This window comes from Echiichthys vipera (assembly GCF_963691815.1).
Source record: "Echiichthys vipera genome assembly, chromosome: 5".
NCBI classification, from domain to species: Eukaryota; Metazoa; Chordata; class Actinopteri; order Perciformes; family Trachinidae; genus Echiichthys; species Echiichthys vipera.
In genome coordinates this window covers 19232704-19251844 of record NC_139830.1, presented here as the reverse complement: position 1 = coordinate 19251844, position 19141 = coordinate 19232704, and the positions used below count along the sequence as shown (strand labels likewise).

The 19141-nt window shown below is 40.0% G+C and overlaps 1 protein-coding gene across 1 annotated transcript; it reads left to right on the top strand.

Annotated features, from left to right (window-relative positions):
- Positions 1-5176: 5176 nt before the first annotated feature.
- LOC310947511 (putative G-protein coupled receptor 149) lies at positions 5177-14505 on the top strand (the record flags this gene model as incomplete). The annotated part of the gene is made up of 5 exons (XM_083914337.1): positions 5177-6145; positions 7810-7990; positions 8130-8629; positions 13415-13558; positions 13993-14505. The coding sequence occupies 5 exons, from the start codon at positions 5177-5179 to the stop codon at positions 14503-14505; spliced, it is 2307 nt and encodes a 768-aa protein (XP_083770463.1).
- Between the last annotated feature and the right edge of the window lie 4636 nt (positions 14506-19141).

Here is a 19141-nt window from a genome sequence, read left to right as displayed (position 1 = left end):
CAATGGAATTGTACTCAAAGCCATGGCTTTCAAACACACTGCCTCATGTATTATACATTACAGGTGTTTGTGTTCACACAGATGTGTGCTTATACACGTTCACAGTCATCATCTGTTACTAAGGGTACAGCATATATGCAAACTTGTGCACATTTGTGGACATACACACCTGTGCACATAAATTTTCACGCCCAAATGTATGATGTAAGAGTTGCCAACTGAATTTGAATGTAATGTTCTGAATTTGAATTATACATTCAGAATTTGTTTGTGGCCTACATCTGGCAAATTAAATATTTATGTCTGACTTTTAGAAATTTGAATCTCTGTAAACTTAGCATCTCTGTTGCTTAAGGTGTATATTTAACTGCACCCCCAGGTTCTCCCTCTCCCATTGCTTTCATATCCTACCTTTATATCTGCTGGTTGTAAGGACATGTTTCAAAAAACAGTTTAATTCATGGACTAATAATTTAAACACCAGTTCACAATTGGAATTAGCTTTATTGGCCAAGTACAGTGCAAGGAATTTGACTTAAATGAAGGTCAAAATCAGAATAGACAGTTCATGGAGACAACTCTTATTACTCTATTTAAAAGAGGTATGCAAGAGTTTTTAAGAAATACCATGATTCTCCTCGTTATCTTTCCAATAGTTACAATATGCTTATTTACTAGACCAAATATACAATACAATATGCAGTCCCTGTAGCTAAGAGACAATATAGAAACTTCAAGCTGCATGGATCAACCTTTGGCCACTAGAGGGCAGAAAACATATTAGAAATCACAGACACGCTGCCGACATATCCATGGCTTATAGGAGAAAGTTTTTATTCCTGGTGCATATAAACAGCCGCTTCCTAGACCGTCCTAAAAAAAAGGGCTAACAGGTTTTCTGTTGTTAAGCGGCGACCTCCAGTGGTTGTATTAATTATCACAGGAGCAAACAAGTAAGTCAGATGACCCCAAAGTCTGCAAAGGAAGAAAGGTCAGAGTGGTGGATGGGTCAAACAAACACAGACTTCCACCCAGGAGGCCGGTGTTTGGGTACCCGTATATAACCAAAAGTCAATGATTTATTTTTTATAGTTAACCAATTTTTACTACGTAGTTGCAACCTTTGACTCATTTAAAGCCAATCCATGACCTTTCCAAAATGAACCAAGTAGGTTAACCTTAACCATGTGTTTAAAAACGGCACCCATTTTACGTTGAGTAAAAATGCCACAGTGCTTCTGCACAATATTTAATAGAACATTCATGCCATTTTTGGAGTCACTGGCATTCGACCTTTAGTCTGGCATTTGGGTAGGAGGGCAGGTTGTTCGCTTCACATCCAGCAGAACCAAAGGCATAGCTATCATATACATATATATATATATATTATATATACACTGTATATATACCCCCCCCCACACACACACACACACACACACACACACACACACACAAACACACACATACTAAATCAAATATACTTTGGTTCTTATAGTCAGTCTAGCTGTAAAAACTTTTTCATAACCCTAACATGCACTGTCTGTATTTTACATGCTGCACCCAAAAGAGCACCTCAGCAGGGAATTGAGGGTTGAGTCATTATGAATTCATAGTACGAACTATTCATCCTCCTCTCCTCGTTCAGTTTAACTTCTCTCTTTTATGCTAATATAATCTTCCATTCTGTTCCTGTCTCTGTATCTCTGTGTCAAGTGCTGCTTCATTAGTATTTAATGTGACTTAGGATAATTGTGTATGGTGGCAGGGGTGGGGGGTGGGGTAGATCTACACTCTGGTTCTACAGCAGTTCTACAATTCAAAGTAACAAATTGGGCTGTGCTGAATTTAGGATGCACCACCAGAGGCAAGTTAGCAAAAGAATAATGGTTGTGAGATTTGTGCAAACATGGATGCAGAAAGCATATGTACAACACAGCGCATTATTAATTAAATTGAAGGGTATTTATACAACACATCGCAGTCATCTTTTATTGATTAGCTGATTTCATTTCATCATCCAGATGAAATAAGGCAAGTTTTTACGTCATAACATTCCCATGGTTTCATTTTCATTTCAAGCCAATATTATGCATGAATGATTTATTAGATGTTGTAATGTGGTTGTTATTCTGAAATCAAACTTTCGCTCCATTAGTTTTAATGTAATTTCGTTTGACTTTGTGAGATTCCATTACATTTTTACTGAAGTAGACAGAGCAATGGAATTATATATCACAATAAAAATGTTAGGTTTTAACAAATATCTTTTTCTGTGTTAACACAAGAACAATACCCGTCACAACAGGCCTCATTGCACAGATTTAATTTACCACAAAAGGAAATGTTCCATCTGAAAAGAATGGAAAATTCTGTTCGCGGTTCAGGTTTCACGCAGGAATAGACGTTGATGCTCTTATTGTTAGAACATCATGTAGGAACGTCAGGCAGGAACATCTGGATGTGTATCAGTCTGCAGATGGAGAAACATCTAATTGTATTCTTAATGTGGATATCAATGCTAGAAAATATTTTACTACAGTGTTTTTTGTTTGTGATTCTGCTTTTGAAAAGAGGTCAATGTCTGGAATTAACCATTTAAATAGGACATGCCTGATGGCTGCCTAGAGGACTTTATTGTTGCATGAGCTATGGCTATTACAGCTATGACAAATAAGTGCACATTTTGTATAATCATTTCACTATGCATTTTTTTATAACAGGCATTGCTAAATCTGCTTCACCATTTATACTACGGGAAATATATGATGGGAAATATGCTTGCCTCTCTGCGATCTTATCTATAGAGTTAAGTGAGCTATCAATAATGCATGTTAGACATGCATGTATTGTTTTGACAGTGCATATCTAGTACATCAACACTTCATGCGAACATTAGGTAAAACCGCACATACCTCATTTTTTCTCTTTACCTTTAAATTAATTCGGGCAAATGACACACACAACTATGATGACAAGACAATGAAATATCTTAAAATAGAGCAAAAAACATCACTTTGTTTTACCCATTTCATGTTGTTTTATGCTGTGTATGATTTTTCATATTTTCATGTGGAAAATAATGATTTTGTGTCGCTTCCTCTCCATCTCTTCATCCAACTACCTTAAAAATAAAATGTATTTTCAATCGTTCCTCTATGACTAGTTGACTGGATGTGTTTTGGCAGAATGTTGTTTTTTCATCATTTCCAACAGATTATTTTTCATTTGATTTACTTCCTTCCTCACCAATGCACTTGTCTATGAAAAACCTCTACAGAGTTGCACCCTCATCTTGTGCCTTTCCATGCACACATTGCATGCAGTATGCACAAACACACACACACACACACACACACACACACACACACAAACACACATAAAGTAGGTCACCTTGATGTGTGACGCTGAGCTCAGCTGGTGTGTCTGTGTTTTTGTGTTTATGCACCCGTGTGTTTTGTCCTCTCATGGTCCTCTCTGTGTCCTAATGGCCCAAGAGAGTCTAGTCATTAGATTGGCTGTAAGTCACTTAGCCCCAACTCTTATTTCATTACAAGACCTAAAAATCAGATCAGATGCACTTACAGTCATGTTTGCATTCACATCAATATATGTTGCAAAAAGCTGAAAGAGCTGCGCATCCACAGATACTGTATAGTGATATACTGTGGTAAGTTGAGTGACATGATGAAGTGGTAGATACGCAAGAATGGGCTGTCATCATGCAGATCCAAAAATCTAACACCAGTGAGCACTGCAGTATTATCACTATCTATGGACACCATGAGGATAAATGAACCCCTCATGAACCAAGAAGTCCTTCTGCCTGAAAATCCTTGAACACTACAGGGAAGGATGACACAAGGCCAACACACCAGGGTATAGCATTCACACACACACACACACACACACACACACACGCATGCACGCACGCACGCACGCACGCACACACACACACACACACACACACACACACACACACACACACACACACACACATACACATACACACACAGAGGCAGGCTACATTTACACACAAACTATCTGCCAGCCACAGGTTCACTTACAGTTTATTTTGAGTGTTTTTGTTTGCATCAATCTCTCTCTCTAACCTGCTTTAATGTTGCATCTAAGAGTGTTTTAATCACACCTAGTCACAATCAGTCACAAAATCAAACTCATGAAATAAAACACATGCCTCCACAAGATGACGAACAAAGTGAATATGTTTTCATACAACACAGTGTCAATTTGGATGAGTCAGAATGAAGTGCTTCATTGCCTTGAATGTGTCCTTTGCCCTCTTGTCTCATGAGGGCTGCCTGCTCCACTGGGACATGGTATAACCCAAAGGATTAAATACAAAGAGACACACATGCACTTACAGTAAAATGGCTCAGAGAACATCCAGCCTCCACGGTCGACTCAACTCAGACTCAAATGTTATGTGTCTAATCTAATCTTCCCCTTATAATTTTTTTTGCCCCTTCTCTGACTCAAAGGGCTTTGAAAACGGATCAATTTAAGCCAATCTGCAGAAAATGCCTGTACAGATGGTGAATTTGGTTTCTAAATGGAATTAACCACAAAGGGACGGCCCCTTATACACAAACACAAAATCTATTAAAATAATTTAAAGGTTCTTTTTTTCTCTCCTTTAAGTGCCTCTCATTCAGAGGGAGAGAGAGAGCGAGAGAGAGAGAGAGAGAGAGAGAGAGAGAGAGAGGGAGAGAGAGAGAGAGAGAGGGGGGGGGGAGAGGGGAGGGGGAGGGGTGTTAGTATTTGGCATGACCAGAGGATAGTCGAGCCAAGCCACTAATGCAAACGCAGCCCCAATGCACCGGACCCATTCTACACAGACAATGTAGTAGTAGTAGTAGAAGTAGCAGGTAGCGCTTGGACCAACCCCAAATCACTAATGTGAGAGGAAACGATGATGACGACAGCGCGTAAATCGGCAGCTGGAAGCGAGAGGTGCCCTTGTTGATGCGCGGTTTGAACGGTGGACACAGTTCGATCGCAGTGTATCTCTCATCACCTCCACTGTGTGATTCTTTTCTAGAGATGCGCCTCAGGTTGTGCCATCCTCGCATTTGAGTGCGCTAAACTTTTACAGGAGGATGAGTCTCATTTGACTATTAAAAAAGTGCCCAAAGAAGAGAGAGTTCATTCACTGAAAATGTCCACGACGCACCTTAGCTCCCCGGCGCCCAACCAGAGCTACCTTTCCACGGCCACCTACGAGAAGACAGACCCCTCGGAGGTGGAGAGGCACATTCGCCTGCTGCTTTTCGCCTTTTGTGTAATCATCGCCGCTGCTACCTTTGTCGGAGGTGTATATTCGCTGCTCTGTCTCCTCCGGATGAGGAGGAAAACCTCCCTGTGTCTCATCGTGGCTTCCATGTCGGTGGACGACCTGCTCAGTGTGGTCCCTCTCTCCTTGTTCATGCTCCTTCAGTGGGAGGCAGATGGAGGTGGAGGGACAGGCAGCCTGTGCACTTTATCTGGACTCCTGTACGTGTTCCAGGGTGTTTCTAGCAATATGAAGGCTTGCCTCATAGCAGCCTACACTTTTTATGTCACCAAGAGATTTGGAGTGCTCCAATCTGTCCGCCGGCCCCTAAGAGTGATGTGGGCTATTGTCGGTGTGTGGGCGGTCAGCCTTGCCGTCAGTGTGTTACCTCTGTGCGGATGGGGCAGCTTTACGCAGGCCTCTCTCGGGTGTTTCCCAGACAGCGACAGTTTTTACACGCTGCTGCTTTTCTCTGTATATTCCATGTGTTTCTGCGGCTTGTTATTTTTCTTTATCCCCCTCACCTATCAGCTGCTGTGCTCTAGGGAGCCCCAGAGGACTTTACTGTACCCAAGCTATTTGGAGATGGCGAGGGGACTGAGTGTCTCTGCGCCCCTCTGCGATCTCACTAACTTTTCCCGGGATAGCCTGAACAAAAGTTTTGGTGCCTACAACGAGCTGAGTCCAAGTTCATGCGGGACGGAGCTCAGGGAGAAAGAGGAGAGCGGTCTGTCCTCAATGTCGGTACGCGGGCAGAGGGCAGCTGCTGTCGGGGACACACCAGTGGTTTTCGCACAGAAGCGCTTCTCCATGATCCTGGCGATTGTCCGAGTTATTTTATGGATGCCAATGATGGTAAGCAGCGTGATAAAAGACAATACTGTAGCCGAGTCAAATAGCAACAGCATAATAACTTTCAACAACTGTTCTGTCAAAATATATATATATGGTTAAAATTATTAGTATTATTCTTTCTGGAAACCTATCAGTTGAATTATATAGTTATTACTCTTTGTTCGTTTCTTTTTTAATTCATATTTTTTAAGTGTTATTTAGTTGGAATGATATATATATATACTTTATTTTGCTGTAGGCTATTTTGAAAATGACGCTGGCTTATATTGGAACAAGGTTACACCTTTTTCAAGTCCTCAAAGCAATTTCAGTGAAAAGCAACTGGACTAGTGTTTGTCTAGGAAGACGTTTCACCTCTCATCCAAGAGGCTTCATCAGTTCATGTACGCATCTGACCAGTCCCAGCCTGGTCAGATGCGTACATGAACTGATGAAGCCTCTTGGAGGATAACAATGACCTGGACGAATGAGAACATTCACAGACCTTTTTCAAGAAAAATACAATTCCAAGACTGAATGCTAAAATAAAACCTAAACCTCCCGTTCGCCCCACTCACCCAACAACTTTGGTGATTAAAGGTCTTAATGCGGAAGATGAGCAAAACTAAACTCTTTGGATCATCTAAATATAGTTACTTTCTATACCCAAAATGATAATTATGGGGGCAACACATAGATGTCAAATAAGCACCAGAACAGTGCAGCAGCCAACTTGAAACTCGTGTACAGTATGATGCTCTAATGTAGCACAAGACCAAACATTTTAATGTCATACATCTCTAAATCAAACCACCATTTATGTTTTGTTCTGAAGTCAGAATAGAAGTGTGTTATTCTAGTAAAATACTTTTCTGTGACGAAAAGAAGACATTAAACACTTCCTATCCCTTGAGGCAACTTTGGGAGATGCTAGTATTTTATTCCATTCATTAATGATCTGTTTTCTGTACATTTTGAAAGCACTTAGACATTTCATCATAGTCTCATTAACTTTGTTAAACACTGATATTATAATGAAACAAGCAGCGATTATTTAGTTACAGCCAATGTCCCAATAAAATAACACCCCCTGAAGGCTTTCAGAACAGTATTTTGAGGGTTTTAATCAACACCTTAAGTGGAGCATTCATGGGGTTGCATTGTGAAAAACCACAATTGCCGCACATCGAGTGCTGCTGTTTCTACATGTGAAACAAAAAAATATATATTTAAGGTGATAAATACTGTGCAGCCAGCCGACAATGATGGACAAACAGAGTTGACAGGCCAAACTTGCAAAACTGAAGAGCAGAAATAAACATATATTGCCTAAGATGGTTTGTCTTTGTAGCTGTAATTACATATACATATACATCATTTTCTAGAAAAAGTAGGGATCAATATCAGCACTAAACCTGTTGCTGGGCCACAATAGCTAAGTCAAATAAACACGATTTATAAAGGAACACTTTCATTTTCTAATAAGCAATATAAATGTTTATACATTTATTTTCAACATGGTACAATATGGCACACCGTTCATCTTGTTATATACATATTTCAATACAAAAACAAAAGAAAATGAAAAGAAAATAAGCCCATAAGTCTCCTTCCCCACACTTCCTCATACATACTGAACCACTGACTACTCTGTGAATTAATCTCCCCCTCCCCTTCATTCACAGACTTTAGTGCTGGTGCGCCATGCAGTCAATGCACGCAGCTCCTCACTAGAGACGTTGAGCTTCTTTCTCACTCTGCTTGCCCCTGCGGTCACTCCATTATTCGTGCTGTCTGAGCGCTGGATCCACATGCCATGTGGCTGCTTCATTAACTGCAAACGGGATCCAATGCAGGAGCCCTCAGGTAAAACACAAGGTTATAGAAATTTACCAACGGTTCACTGCCAAGTGTGTTTCTACATATTGAACCCCTAAACAAGTTTCCCATTGTGATATTAGAGGAAGGGGTGATCTACACTTAATCTCAATTACTCTTTTCACAGTGATGAAAAGAAGATTTGAGTTCAACCTTTCCTTCCAACAAGGCTACGGAGTCTACAAGTTGTCACATGCCCCCATGTCTCATAATAGTCCACCCCTTGAGAAGCCTACCTATCACAGTCTCTTTAACTGTGACTTCCCTAATACCCGCCTTGATGCACTAGAAAGTGGAGGGCTGTCCAGCCTGAGGCCTGATTTTGATTTCAGCACCACCTGCCCTGTGGACAGTTCTTCGCATTCAGAACTTCTGCTGGAAACAGTGGCCAGTGGAGGAGAGGCGCTGGCTGATTGTCTTTCACTCCCTCATGAGAAGCATGGAGATGATGGCTTCCGCTGTGTACCTTTGCTGCCTTCTCATCATCGGGAGCAGGATCACAATCTCACCGATACCTCTTCCGTGTTCGAGGGCCCGGAGAGGAGGTTGTCGCATGAGGAGTGTCGGAAAATTGAGCTGACAGACTGGGAGTGGTGCAGGAGTAAATCAGAGAGAACACCCAGACAGGTACACCACAGTCCATAGTTGTCAGTTTATTAGTCTGATGTTGAACATTAAATGAAGTAATTTTCACCTGTCATTCTGTGGTTGTAGCCTGCATTAATTGATTTTCCACACTCATACTCTATTGCTTTCCTAAACTAGTCAAACAACGGCTGCATTAGCATGCAACATACAGTGATGCACTCTAGAGATGATCATTTAGGAGTAATCAGTGTCTAAGGACCATTAAATAGATGGGTCTTCAATCTCCCTTTCTTTGTTTACATTTTATTCAAAGGGAAATTAAATGCCGTCTTATTGCAGTGCACCAGTACAGAGACACAGGGCTGTTTGCAGGCTTTACATAACCAGGATTTAGTAAAGTGTGTGCACATTTGTCTGAATGCCTGTCTGACTTTCTGTTTGTTGGTTTGTATCTCTGTGGGTTTTCCTCTGCATCTGTGAATGCCTCTTATTAATCGAGCTGACACACTGGGAGCTGCACATGTGATTGAGATAAAACGGTTAAAATCCCCTCTCCCTTAGCCTCTCTTTCCTCTCTCTCCATATCTTTGTTTGTGCTAAGTATCAGTGGATTCTGGCTAATAGAGCAATTGATCAAGATGTGATCTGCAGCATAACAAATGTCAGCCTGTCTTTCAAAACCAAATATTCATTCATAGCTACTCCACTCTAAAATTAGACAAACTCTCAAGGCAGTGTTTACAGTTTCAAGATCATTTTTAATGATCCACTGGTTAGCTCCCTTGGGTGTGTTTTTGTGAGTGTTTTTGTACATAGCTGTGATTTGGTATGCAAATTTAATGAAAAGTTAAACACAATCCATTTTTGATTCATGTTTTAATTGAATCAAACCAGCCTGCTCCCGTCCCTGTCTTTAAATACTGCCGTTTTGTCGCGCCCCCCCCAGTGTTTTATACTGACACCAAAGCATAATTAGACGCTCAGAGAAAGTGAAAAGTAAGAGCAATGAGGTTAGGGTGGTGGATCGATCAAACAAACACAGGCATGATTTGTGTTCATGGCCTATGTGTCCCACTTTTTTTTCTGACGCTAACCAAGTGGATTTGTTGCCTAAACCTAACACTCATTTAAAAAAATGACCACAGTGGAGCATCACAGTTGGACAGTCACAGGTCTACCGAGTGCATTGACAAGTGACGCCAAGGAGTCTTGACAAAGTTGGAATGAGAATGGGTTGATCAAACACATGCCGTATATAGTGCAGCGTTGTCTGTCTGCTGATATCCAAGGTTCTGCTCATAAATGTATTATTTCCTCAGTCACTCAATAGTCACAGCCGTTGCAGCTGATTTCAAAACTAACTGGGACATGAACAGATGCAGAAAACATGTGTGCGTACATGTGCACAAACTCACTACTCTGTCTCTCTTCATCTCCGCGCTGTTCTACTTATAAGACTGAAATGTTTTGGTTTGAAAATCACCAGAGGGTGTAAAATCCATGGAGCATGCATCCACAGCTTGGTTTTGGCAATCACTTTGCATCATGTATAAGTCTTTGCTCACTACCCGGCTCTATGTGTGTGTGTGTGTGTGTGTGTGTGTGTGTGTGTGTGTGTGTGTGTGTGTGTGTGTGTGTGTGTGTGTGTGTGTGCGTGCGTGCATGCGTGCGTGCGCGCATGCGTGCGTGTGTGTGTGTGTGTGTGTCCTACTTCTAAATTCTTCGTAGCAAACTTTGTATATTATGTTCCCTTAGGCCTTATTCATTGATTGGGGTCAGTATATACAAGTACAGTATACGGTGTGTATGTGCAGTCACACACTGTATAGACCTATACAAACACACACACAAACAAACAAAGCTAGATCCAGCTATCTTTCCAAACACAGTCACAAAAGATCGAACATTGCTCACAAACACATACACATAGGGTATTTAGGGTTTAATACACACAAAGCCAAATGACAGATGAAAGCCAAACCTAAACGATTTGGGATTGATAACGCTTCCTGGCTGTTTTTTTGTTCCTTTTTAGTAGGCTAGATGTAATTACCCAGCATCTGTCCTCCTTACCGTCAGCCCTTCTGGCCTTCAACATCCAAAGGGAGAGGTGGAATTAGAGCTTAAAGACATATTTACCCTCTCTGTGACTTTATGCTCTCTGCTAGCAAGCATAGAGCTGGGGGCACGTTCACAAGCCAGAGAAGACTCATACGCCTTATGTGCATTCAGATGTAGTGAGCTTGAAAACAGTTTACCCTCAGAACACAGCCAAAACTGTAATTACATAATGCTTTCACCAATAAGCTAGGAGATGGAGAATGAAAAAAAAACAACTGATTTGGAATGGACAGGAAAATAACATGCCAGGATCTGTAGGCATCAATAACATAAAAACTACCTGACAGTAATAAGTGGTATATGTTTATATACCATATTTCATTCATAAATTCAAATATAGTTATAAAAAGGGCCATAGCCAGCTCACATCAGCTCTGTTAAAATATGTACTTGGGAACAGAGCTTCTTTGAACTAAATGCTAAATTTAGAATTTTAACATGCTCACAATGACAATGCTTACTTGCAGTTATGTTTACGATGATCATCATCTTTGTTCATCCCAGACTGATGTCCCAGACATACTTTAGTTATCCCAGAGGGCAAATTCCACTTATTTTTCACTCTGCTTTTTGTTTGTTTGTTTGTTTGTCTGTTTGTCTGTTTGTTTGATTTTTTTTTTTAGTGTGTAAGCATGTTAACATTGGTAATGGCAATTGGTACTAAAGGCAAAGTCCAGCTGAGGCTGATGGAAATTCATTGGTTTTGGTCAAAAATACAAATATCGACCAGATAATAGAATTCAACTCACCTGAGAGAAACATCAATTAATCCAGTAATTGAGATATTTCAATCATAACTATAAATGTGACCATCATAGTGGCATATGAAAAGTAAGAAGTCATTATGATTTAGTGTCTGCATAAAATCCTCTTGGCAGAATGGGTATCCATTTCCAAATTTCATAATGATCCATTTAAGAGACCTTTTACAAAAAAACATCAGCATGATCAGTAGGATTTGTCCACGGTGCAGCATGAATGGACATTTCATGACAATGAAGTTAAAAGTTGTGGATATATTTTTGCCTGGACCAGAGTGTCGGCTCACCACCTGCCATCTAATCATGTCATGCAGGTTTATAAAACGAAGAGAATTGCAACATTAAAGGTTGAATATGTAGAATGAGCAGAACACTGCCATCCAGTGTCTCAAAATCGTAGTCTCAACAACAAAAAATAATTCCAGCAGTCGGGTTGCCAGGTTCATAGCCGAGTGTGTCAAGCGATCAGCCTGCACCATGTCAAGTGAGGAATCATACAGGGCAATGACTCATTTTGACTAATCAATTAATTTTACAACAGTATTTAACCTTAGCCAGTTTTCAGCTGGAAGTCTTTCTTTGAGTGGCGTGTAATCGACTCTCAACTCAAAATGATTCCTTGTTTCTGTAGTCGAACAACAGACAACCCCGGCAACCCGCAATGCCGGCTGGTACAATGTAACCAGAATGTGACAGAAAGTCACTGTCAAACCTGTCAAAATCTTTTAAAATATTAATTCAGACTTATAGTATTTTGTTTTCTGGAAAATCAATACTTTGATTCTGTAACCCTCAAAACGCCCCATGGGTGTATTATTATTTGTTTTTAAATATAGCTTTTAATAAAGATTTTACATAATCAACCTTTGAATTTAAATAAAACGAGTAATTATGTGAATACTCATAACACACACACACACACACACACACACACACACACACACACACACACACACACACACACACACACACACACACACACACACACACACACACACACACACACACACACAAACACACACACAAACACACACATGAATGCTCTTTCCACATTGATGGTTTCATAGCATTATTTGATTTACTTGATAATGTGTTTTGAGCTTACCATGGCAGTCCCCCCCTCTCTCTCTTTCAGTGTCTTTCCCCTTGTACAATTATGCAATGACAATGACAGGAAAACAGACTGAGAGATGGACATCCTGTTTGTTTATATTGTACATCATAGTCATAATCAGATCATTACATTGAACTAGCCTAAATAATTTAGAGAGCCTAACGAGACACACACAGTCTCCCCACTGTCAAACCATAGGGTGCTTTTCCCTCCCACTGCCAGCAATAAGCATTTCCTCAAACATATCATGTGGCAGAGTGGTGAATTAATACTTTATGAAAGCAATATGAAAATATAGCTGAAAAATATGAAGTGGTATTAAAAATGTGAGTGATATAAATTAGCTCTGTCATTAGAAAAATGATAGCAAAGTGATAAGAAACCCAGAAGACATTTGATTGATGCTTTATACACTGAAATTATAATCAGATTTAATACGATTATTTAAAAAAATATGATAACGGCTAAATAGCTGCGAGTCCAAAAGGTCTCTGTTAGCTTTTATATAGGCTGCGTGGTGCCGCAATTCTCATTGTATCAGCAGAATGCTGTTGATAGGGCTCTTATGTGTGTCGCATCATTAACTACAGAAAGATAGACAGAAATGGTTGGTCAACACATTCAACATCACGCAATCTGAGCTCAATTAGTTTGGACAAAGGGGACGAGATGCAATACTTCTTGTCAATAACATGATAAGCAGCCCAGATGGAATTTAGTTATAAGCATAATATTATTCTCAAGTAATGAGACTAGTAAAGTTAATACATAAATAAAATGTTGACTGAACCTTATTTTCTCCCTTTTCTTCTTGGTTTTCCTGTGCAGCGGTCAGCAGGTGGTCTGTCAATTCCCCTGTGCGCCTTTCAGGGCACCGTATCTCTGCAAGCACCCACGGGGAAGACCCTTTCTCTCTCCACCTATGAGGTCAGCAGTGATGGACTCAAAATATCCCCCAACAATGCAAAGAAGGTAATAGCCCTCAATGTGGTCTCTTCAAAACATTTTAGGGTTCATTTAACAGCAAGCCTGGCTCAAAAAACTGCAAGTTGTTGGTTTTGTGAGTAGATAAGTGCGATAATTTCTTGATGGCCAGTGATGCCCTTAAAGGCACAATTTGGAAAAGATTAATGGAAGTTGGTGTAGAGAGAAATTAAATAGCCTTATAACATGTGTGATAATTTTAATATGGGACATTAAATAATATAATACATATATATTATACATTGTATTACAAGATAAAATATAATTAAAAAATGAAAGATCCATGGTGAAATTGGGTTTATTGAATAAAGTTAATACTTTAGTTTCAGAAAATGTTTTGACTAATTACACACATTACAAACGTAAAGTGTGACCCCATGTTTATGAATAACATGAATTATAAATCTCTCTCTGATTCAAAGGTGGAAGTGTATCGCTCCAAATCAGTTGGCCACGAGCCCAGTGCAGACGACCCAGCATCAGGTGGCCCGGCCAGAGACGTGAATGTCAGCAGTGTAGGGATGGGCATGGAGATTGGAATGGGGATGGGCATCGGAGCTGGTGTTGGGGACACCAACGTTAAGATCCACCTTGAGGTTCTGGAGATATGCGACAATGAGGAGGCCATGGACAGTGTGTCTATCATCTCCAACATCAGCCAGTCTTCCACCCACACCCGCTCACCGTCCCTGCGTTACTCGCGAAGGGAGAACCGCTTTGTCTCCTGCGACCTTGGGGAGACGGCTTCCTACTCTCTGGTCATCCCAGGCAGTGGCAATCAAGAGGCAGAGACCATCAATATCACTATACCTGACACTGTGGAGGCTCATCGGCAGAACAGCCGACGGCAGACGCAGGAGAGCTCAGGGTATCGTGAGGAGATACAGCTGCTCAATGAGGCCTACAGAAAGCAAGCTGGTGAGAGTGAAGAGTGACATACACGCAGGATAACAAGAAGGTGTCTCTCAGGAGGAGGTTGAAAGAGCACCGCTGACAGCAAAAGGATGAAAGACAAACTTCTTAATCATTCCACATTATTTCTGATCACCATTCTAATTGAACTGACAGGTGACCCAAATAGAGACTTAGCGTAAGACTTTTATAATAGTCTCTTTGCCTACTCTTGTACTTCCTCTTCAGATAACGTCACGCAAGCACATGCATCACCTGTCTCTGAGTACATACAGATGCAGTAGATGAGTCTGAGAGAGAGAGCAAGAGAGCGAGAGAGAGAGAGAGAGAGAGAGAGAGGAGGGGAAAGGTCAGAGAGAGAAACAGTATTCCAGCAGAGCATCCGTATTACTTGCAAGAGTTTCACTACATGGCAACCTGGCACATATCCAACGTAGATTGAGAGAGAAATTCACTTAGATGTAGAAAAAGGAGGGGCCAGGGTCTAGACACGTGATCTGATATGAAGCTGCTTTCGTAGACCACGTCATCTGTGACTCAGTCGTGAGGGGAGGGGTCACCTGACCCATGTGTCTGACTCATCCCAGTGTGTGTTGTTGTGCATTTTTGTGTTTAAGCAGCTACCAAAAGTATTCAGATTTTTTCCTTTGTGAAAATGTGTTTATTCTGTGTATTTCTTTGGTGTGTTTTACTCTGTCCCCATGCAGGCGCTCTGTCCATCATGTATTTACACAATTAATGTTGCTACTATCAAATGAGAGAAAGAGGTCAGGAGGAGACAGAAAGGAAAGATGAGGCTGTGCATTTATGTGCTTATTGCAGAAGAGGTCGTGGGGATACTTATGCAGAGCAGGTTTCTGCCTCATGCACATTTGGCGCAATTTAAATGAGTGGCAGTGTGCATATTTTACTACAGCAGCGCAGCTTATGAATGTACATTTCAGAGCCACTTTAGGGGATCATCTCTCTGCCTGCTCAGTTCACTGGCCATCCATTTAGTGAGCCACCAGGGCCTCTCACTTTTTATCGAATATGTGCGTACATTTTAGGATTGGGAAACAATTTTCATAGTATTATGTATTCAGTACTGTTTTCAAATGATTACATGGACTCTGGGCATCTATCACAGGCATATAAATCTTTATATTTCACAGATTATATCTTTCAATCAATTAAAGTAACATAGTTAAAATAGGTATTTCAGAGTAACTTTAGAATATATATTTATTTAAGTCTGTTTTACGATTGTGTCTTTTATATGTCAGCCGTTTGGTTGCTTGATCTTCAACACAACATCGGCACTTTGTGGACTTCATTGGCGAGTCCACTTCATCAGCTGCAGCTTTTCCATCCTCCTCAAGAATGTTATCATTAAAGATTCATACCAGAAAATTGCTTCAGACTGGATTGCAATGCATTTGTACTTTGAGTGCTCCCGGGCAAAATGTAATAGAAAATAATGTACAGGCATATGAATCATAATGAATGTAAAGTTGCTTTCATCGCCAACCATTTCAGATATTAATGGTGCCAAGGGTTTTCATCTGAACACAGTTTCATCTCTGCAGCCTGGAAGAAATTAGAAAATCTGCTAATTCTTTTAAACAAGAGTATAGTTCAACTACTGGTCAACCATTCTCATAAACCCCCATGATCAACAAACAGTTATTTGCTTTGTTTGGGAGAAATCAGGGTTTTCACATTAGCTGCAAGTGCATGTTTACTCGGTCATGTCGACCATCTGGACTGACTATGTAGCACACAAACTACTCAAATTGGATTCTTTATTACAGAATGAAAGCAAATGAAGTGTAATAATTATCTACTTAAAGAGACTGACCTAGAGAGTCAGCTACGATCATTGGTTGTCATGCCCGTAGGATGACAATAATATGTCTAATCCACAACAATTGTGTGACATTTTTATTATATAATGCTCTTATCTGTGGTTAAGCTGACATAAAATGAGCAGTAAAGACATTACATGTTCTTGTGTTTTAGGAAGGTTTCATGCATTTTTATCTGTTAATAAATAAATCATATTTGTTTCTGCGTGTTTGTGTAGAAAATTCGATATGTAGTCTTTATGAAAGGGGATTCAAGACAGAGAGACTGGGAAGCGAATAGTAGGCAAAGCTGTAGAGACTTTGAGAAAAGGGCATATGGTAGCAATAACAAAAAGTAAAATAATATAAAAATTGTAATTATCAAAGGCTTTGGCCAGCAGCTATTTAACAATGTTTTATCATTTCTCTGATCCAAGGACGTTCAACTCCCACTCACAACCTCTAATGAAGCTAAAGCAATAAGGTGGAAGTAAGCCTGAATCAAAATGTAGCATCAATGGCGTGTGCATGCATTATTGAGAATGTAAGCGTACGTAAGCCACAGGAGGAGAAAAAACAACTAATGTTACAACGTGATGCTTTTCATCTGAGGTTTTTAAATGATTATGGGTCAGGGATAATTTGTATGCATCACCGGTAGCCCTGAGGTGTGCAGAAGAATCATACACAGTACATCAGAGGTATAGGGGGAGGGGGCTCAGAGCAAATGAAACTGTTTTTTTTCGTATGCTCTTGTTAGCCTTTTGTTTTCCCAACCCCTTCACCAGTCAAAAGTGTTTACTGTATTTCTCCCCATACAACACACATCTCTCTGACTCCAGCTTGTTTCCAATCCTTCACCTGTCTCCATTAGTGCTGCCAGCTTAGCTTATGCTAAAATGACACAGATGAAAGCATTGGCACTTCTAATTCAAACACAACTGACAGGTGATTTTTTTTTGTTTTTAAACTGAGCCCTGCACGAAGACAATATATATATTTCTGTCAAAGTTTGATTTGCAACATATTTTAAAAACAGAGCATGTGAATTTAATATAAGACGTGATAAAAACACACTACTCAGTATACAGACTGGAGCAAAAAATGACATAAACTAGGTGTATCTTTCATACAAAGTGATAATAATGAATTTCATCCAGGAAATGATCTTCTTGCACTGTATAAGTGTGGTTGTGTGTGTGGGCAGCTTCATTTCCTTAATTACAGGATGGTTGACACCATGGATGTGTACACACTGCACACATTTTAATTTCACAGTTTGAAACATTTCACATCCTCGAATGTATTATTGCTATGATGAGGACGGAACAGGAGACCGTGTGAAGAGCAGAAGTTGATTTAAAAGTGGTGATGCATGCTTCTTCGTGACAGCGACCCAGCGCTCGAGGGTGGGATGTACTTTGCAACCTGCATCATGCACAAATGAATGACACTCTCACCTTTTATTCCTCTTTCTGTTTTCTTTTCTCTGCCAATGCGCTTCATGGCACTAATTAGGTGTGTATTGCTTTTATTTTATGAGACAAACACAGACGGACTGTGTATGTGTATGTGTGTGTGTGGGGTGGGGGGTGGTGGATGGAGAGGGGGCAGACTGGTTTGCACAAAACATTCAGCTGGAAGCAAGTCATGCAGTGTCAAAGTTACAATCACATGCTATAGAGGGGGAGGGTTTTAGTAATTGTATAATCAAGTACATTTTCAGTTAGAGAGTGAAAGACTGCTGTTGCCTTTTAAACTATCATGGATATACTATATACATTACCATCATATTTTACAACAAAATAGACTACAATTTAATTGAAAAGCTGCAGACTTGTTATAAATGTGAAGTAAATGCTTTGAACATGCTGATGCTATTCACCACCAAGATATTATCTAAGTTCACCCCAATGCCCACAGTACAGCAGAGTCAGAATCCTTAAGGTGATACAGTCCATAGCAGTCATGGTAGATCTTTTTCATTCGGCTGTAACCTTTAACGCTCAGACAACAGATCATTCCCAAATGTTCCATTGAGCTGTGAGCAGGATGAGCAGATACAGCAGTTACATTGATCCCACGGGCTGTCTATGCATATTTGCATGTTTTTTTTTCATAATTTATTGCCCTTATTTTATTTACTGTTTTGTTATTTTTTGCTCGATCCTTGCTTCTTCACTGGCTCAAAAATGGACTTATGCCTACCTGAATATGGTTCCAAAGGTAAACAGGAAAGTCAGGGAAAGGAATAGACAGACGGTGATCTATGTAAAGAGGTCAAACAGGCACACAATACAATGGTATAGTAAAATACACCAAAGAAAATAAATGTTAAATGAGGAGACAATACAGAGCATTAAATCTGCATGATAAGTAGCATACTGGATATATTTTTTAAAACTAACAAAACTGCAGGCGAAGACTTGTAAAATGCACATTTTAGTAGCACTAAACAATATTTTGATAGCAACAACATCTTATTGTTTAGATAAGATAATCATCCTTTCTGTCCTGCAAAAAGAATAAAGATTACGTCAAGCGTAAGACATGTATCCTACCCCAATTTATAGTTTGTTAGTAGTAGTGTAGTGTCTAAAACCCCACAAAAAATAGAGTCTATACTTTGTTGATAGAAATCGATTACAAACTTTTGAGGGAAAAGGCGTAAATAAAGATTTGGCTCCAATTTTGATAATATCAACGGTAGCCTCATAATCTTGATATTAGGCTATTATATGCCTGTAATCAAGTTTGCAGTTACATTCGTATACATTTTGCAAAACATAAACATACACGTGAAAATACATTAAGCAAAGGAGTTCCTTGGAAG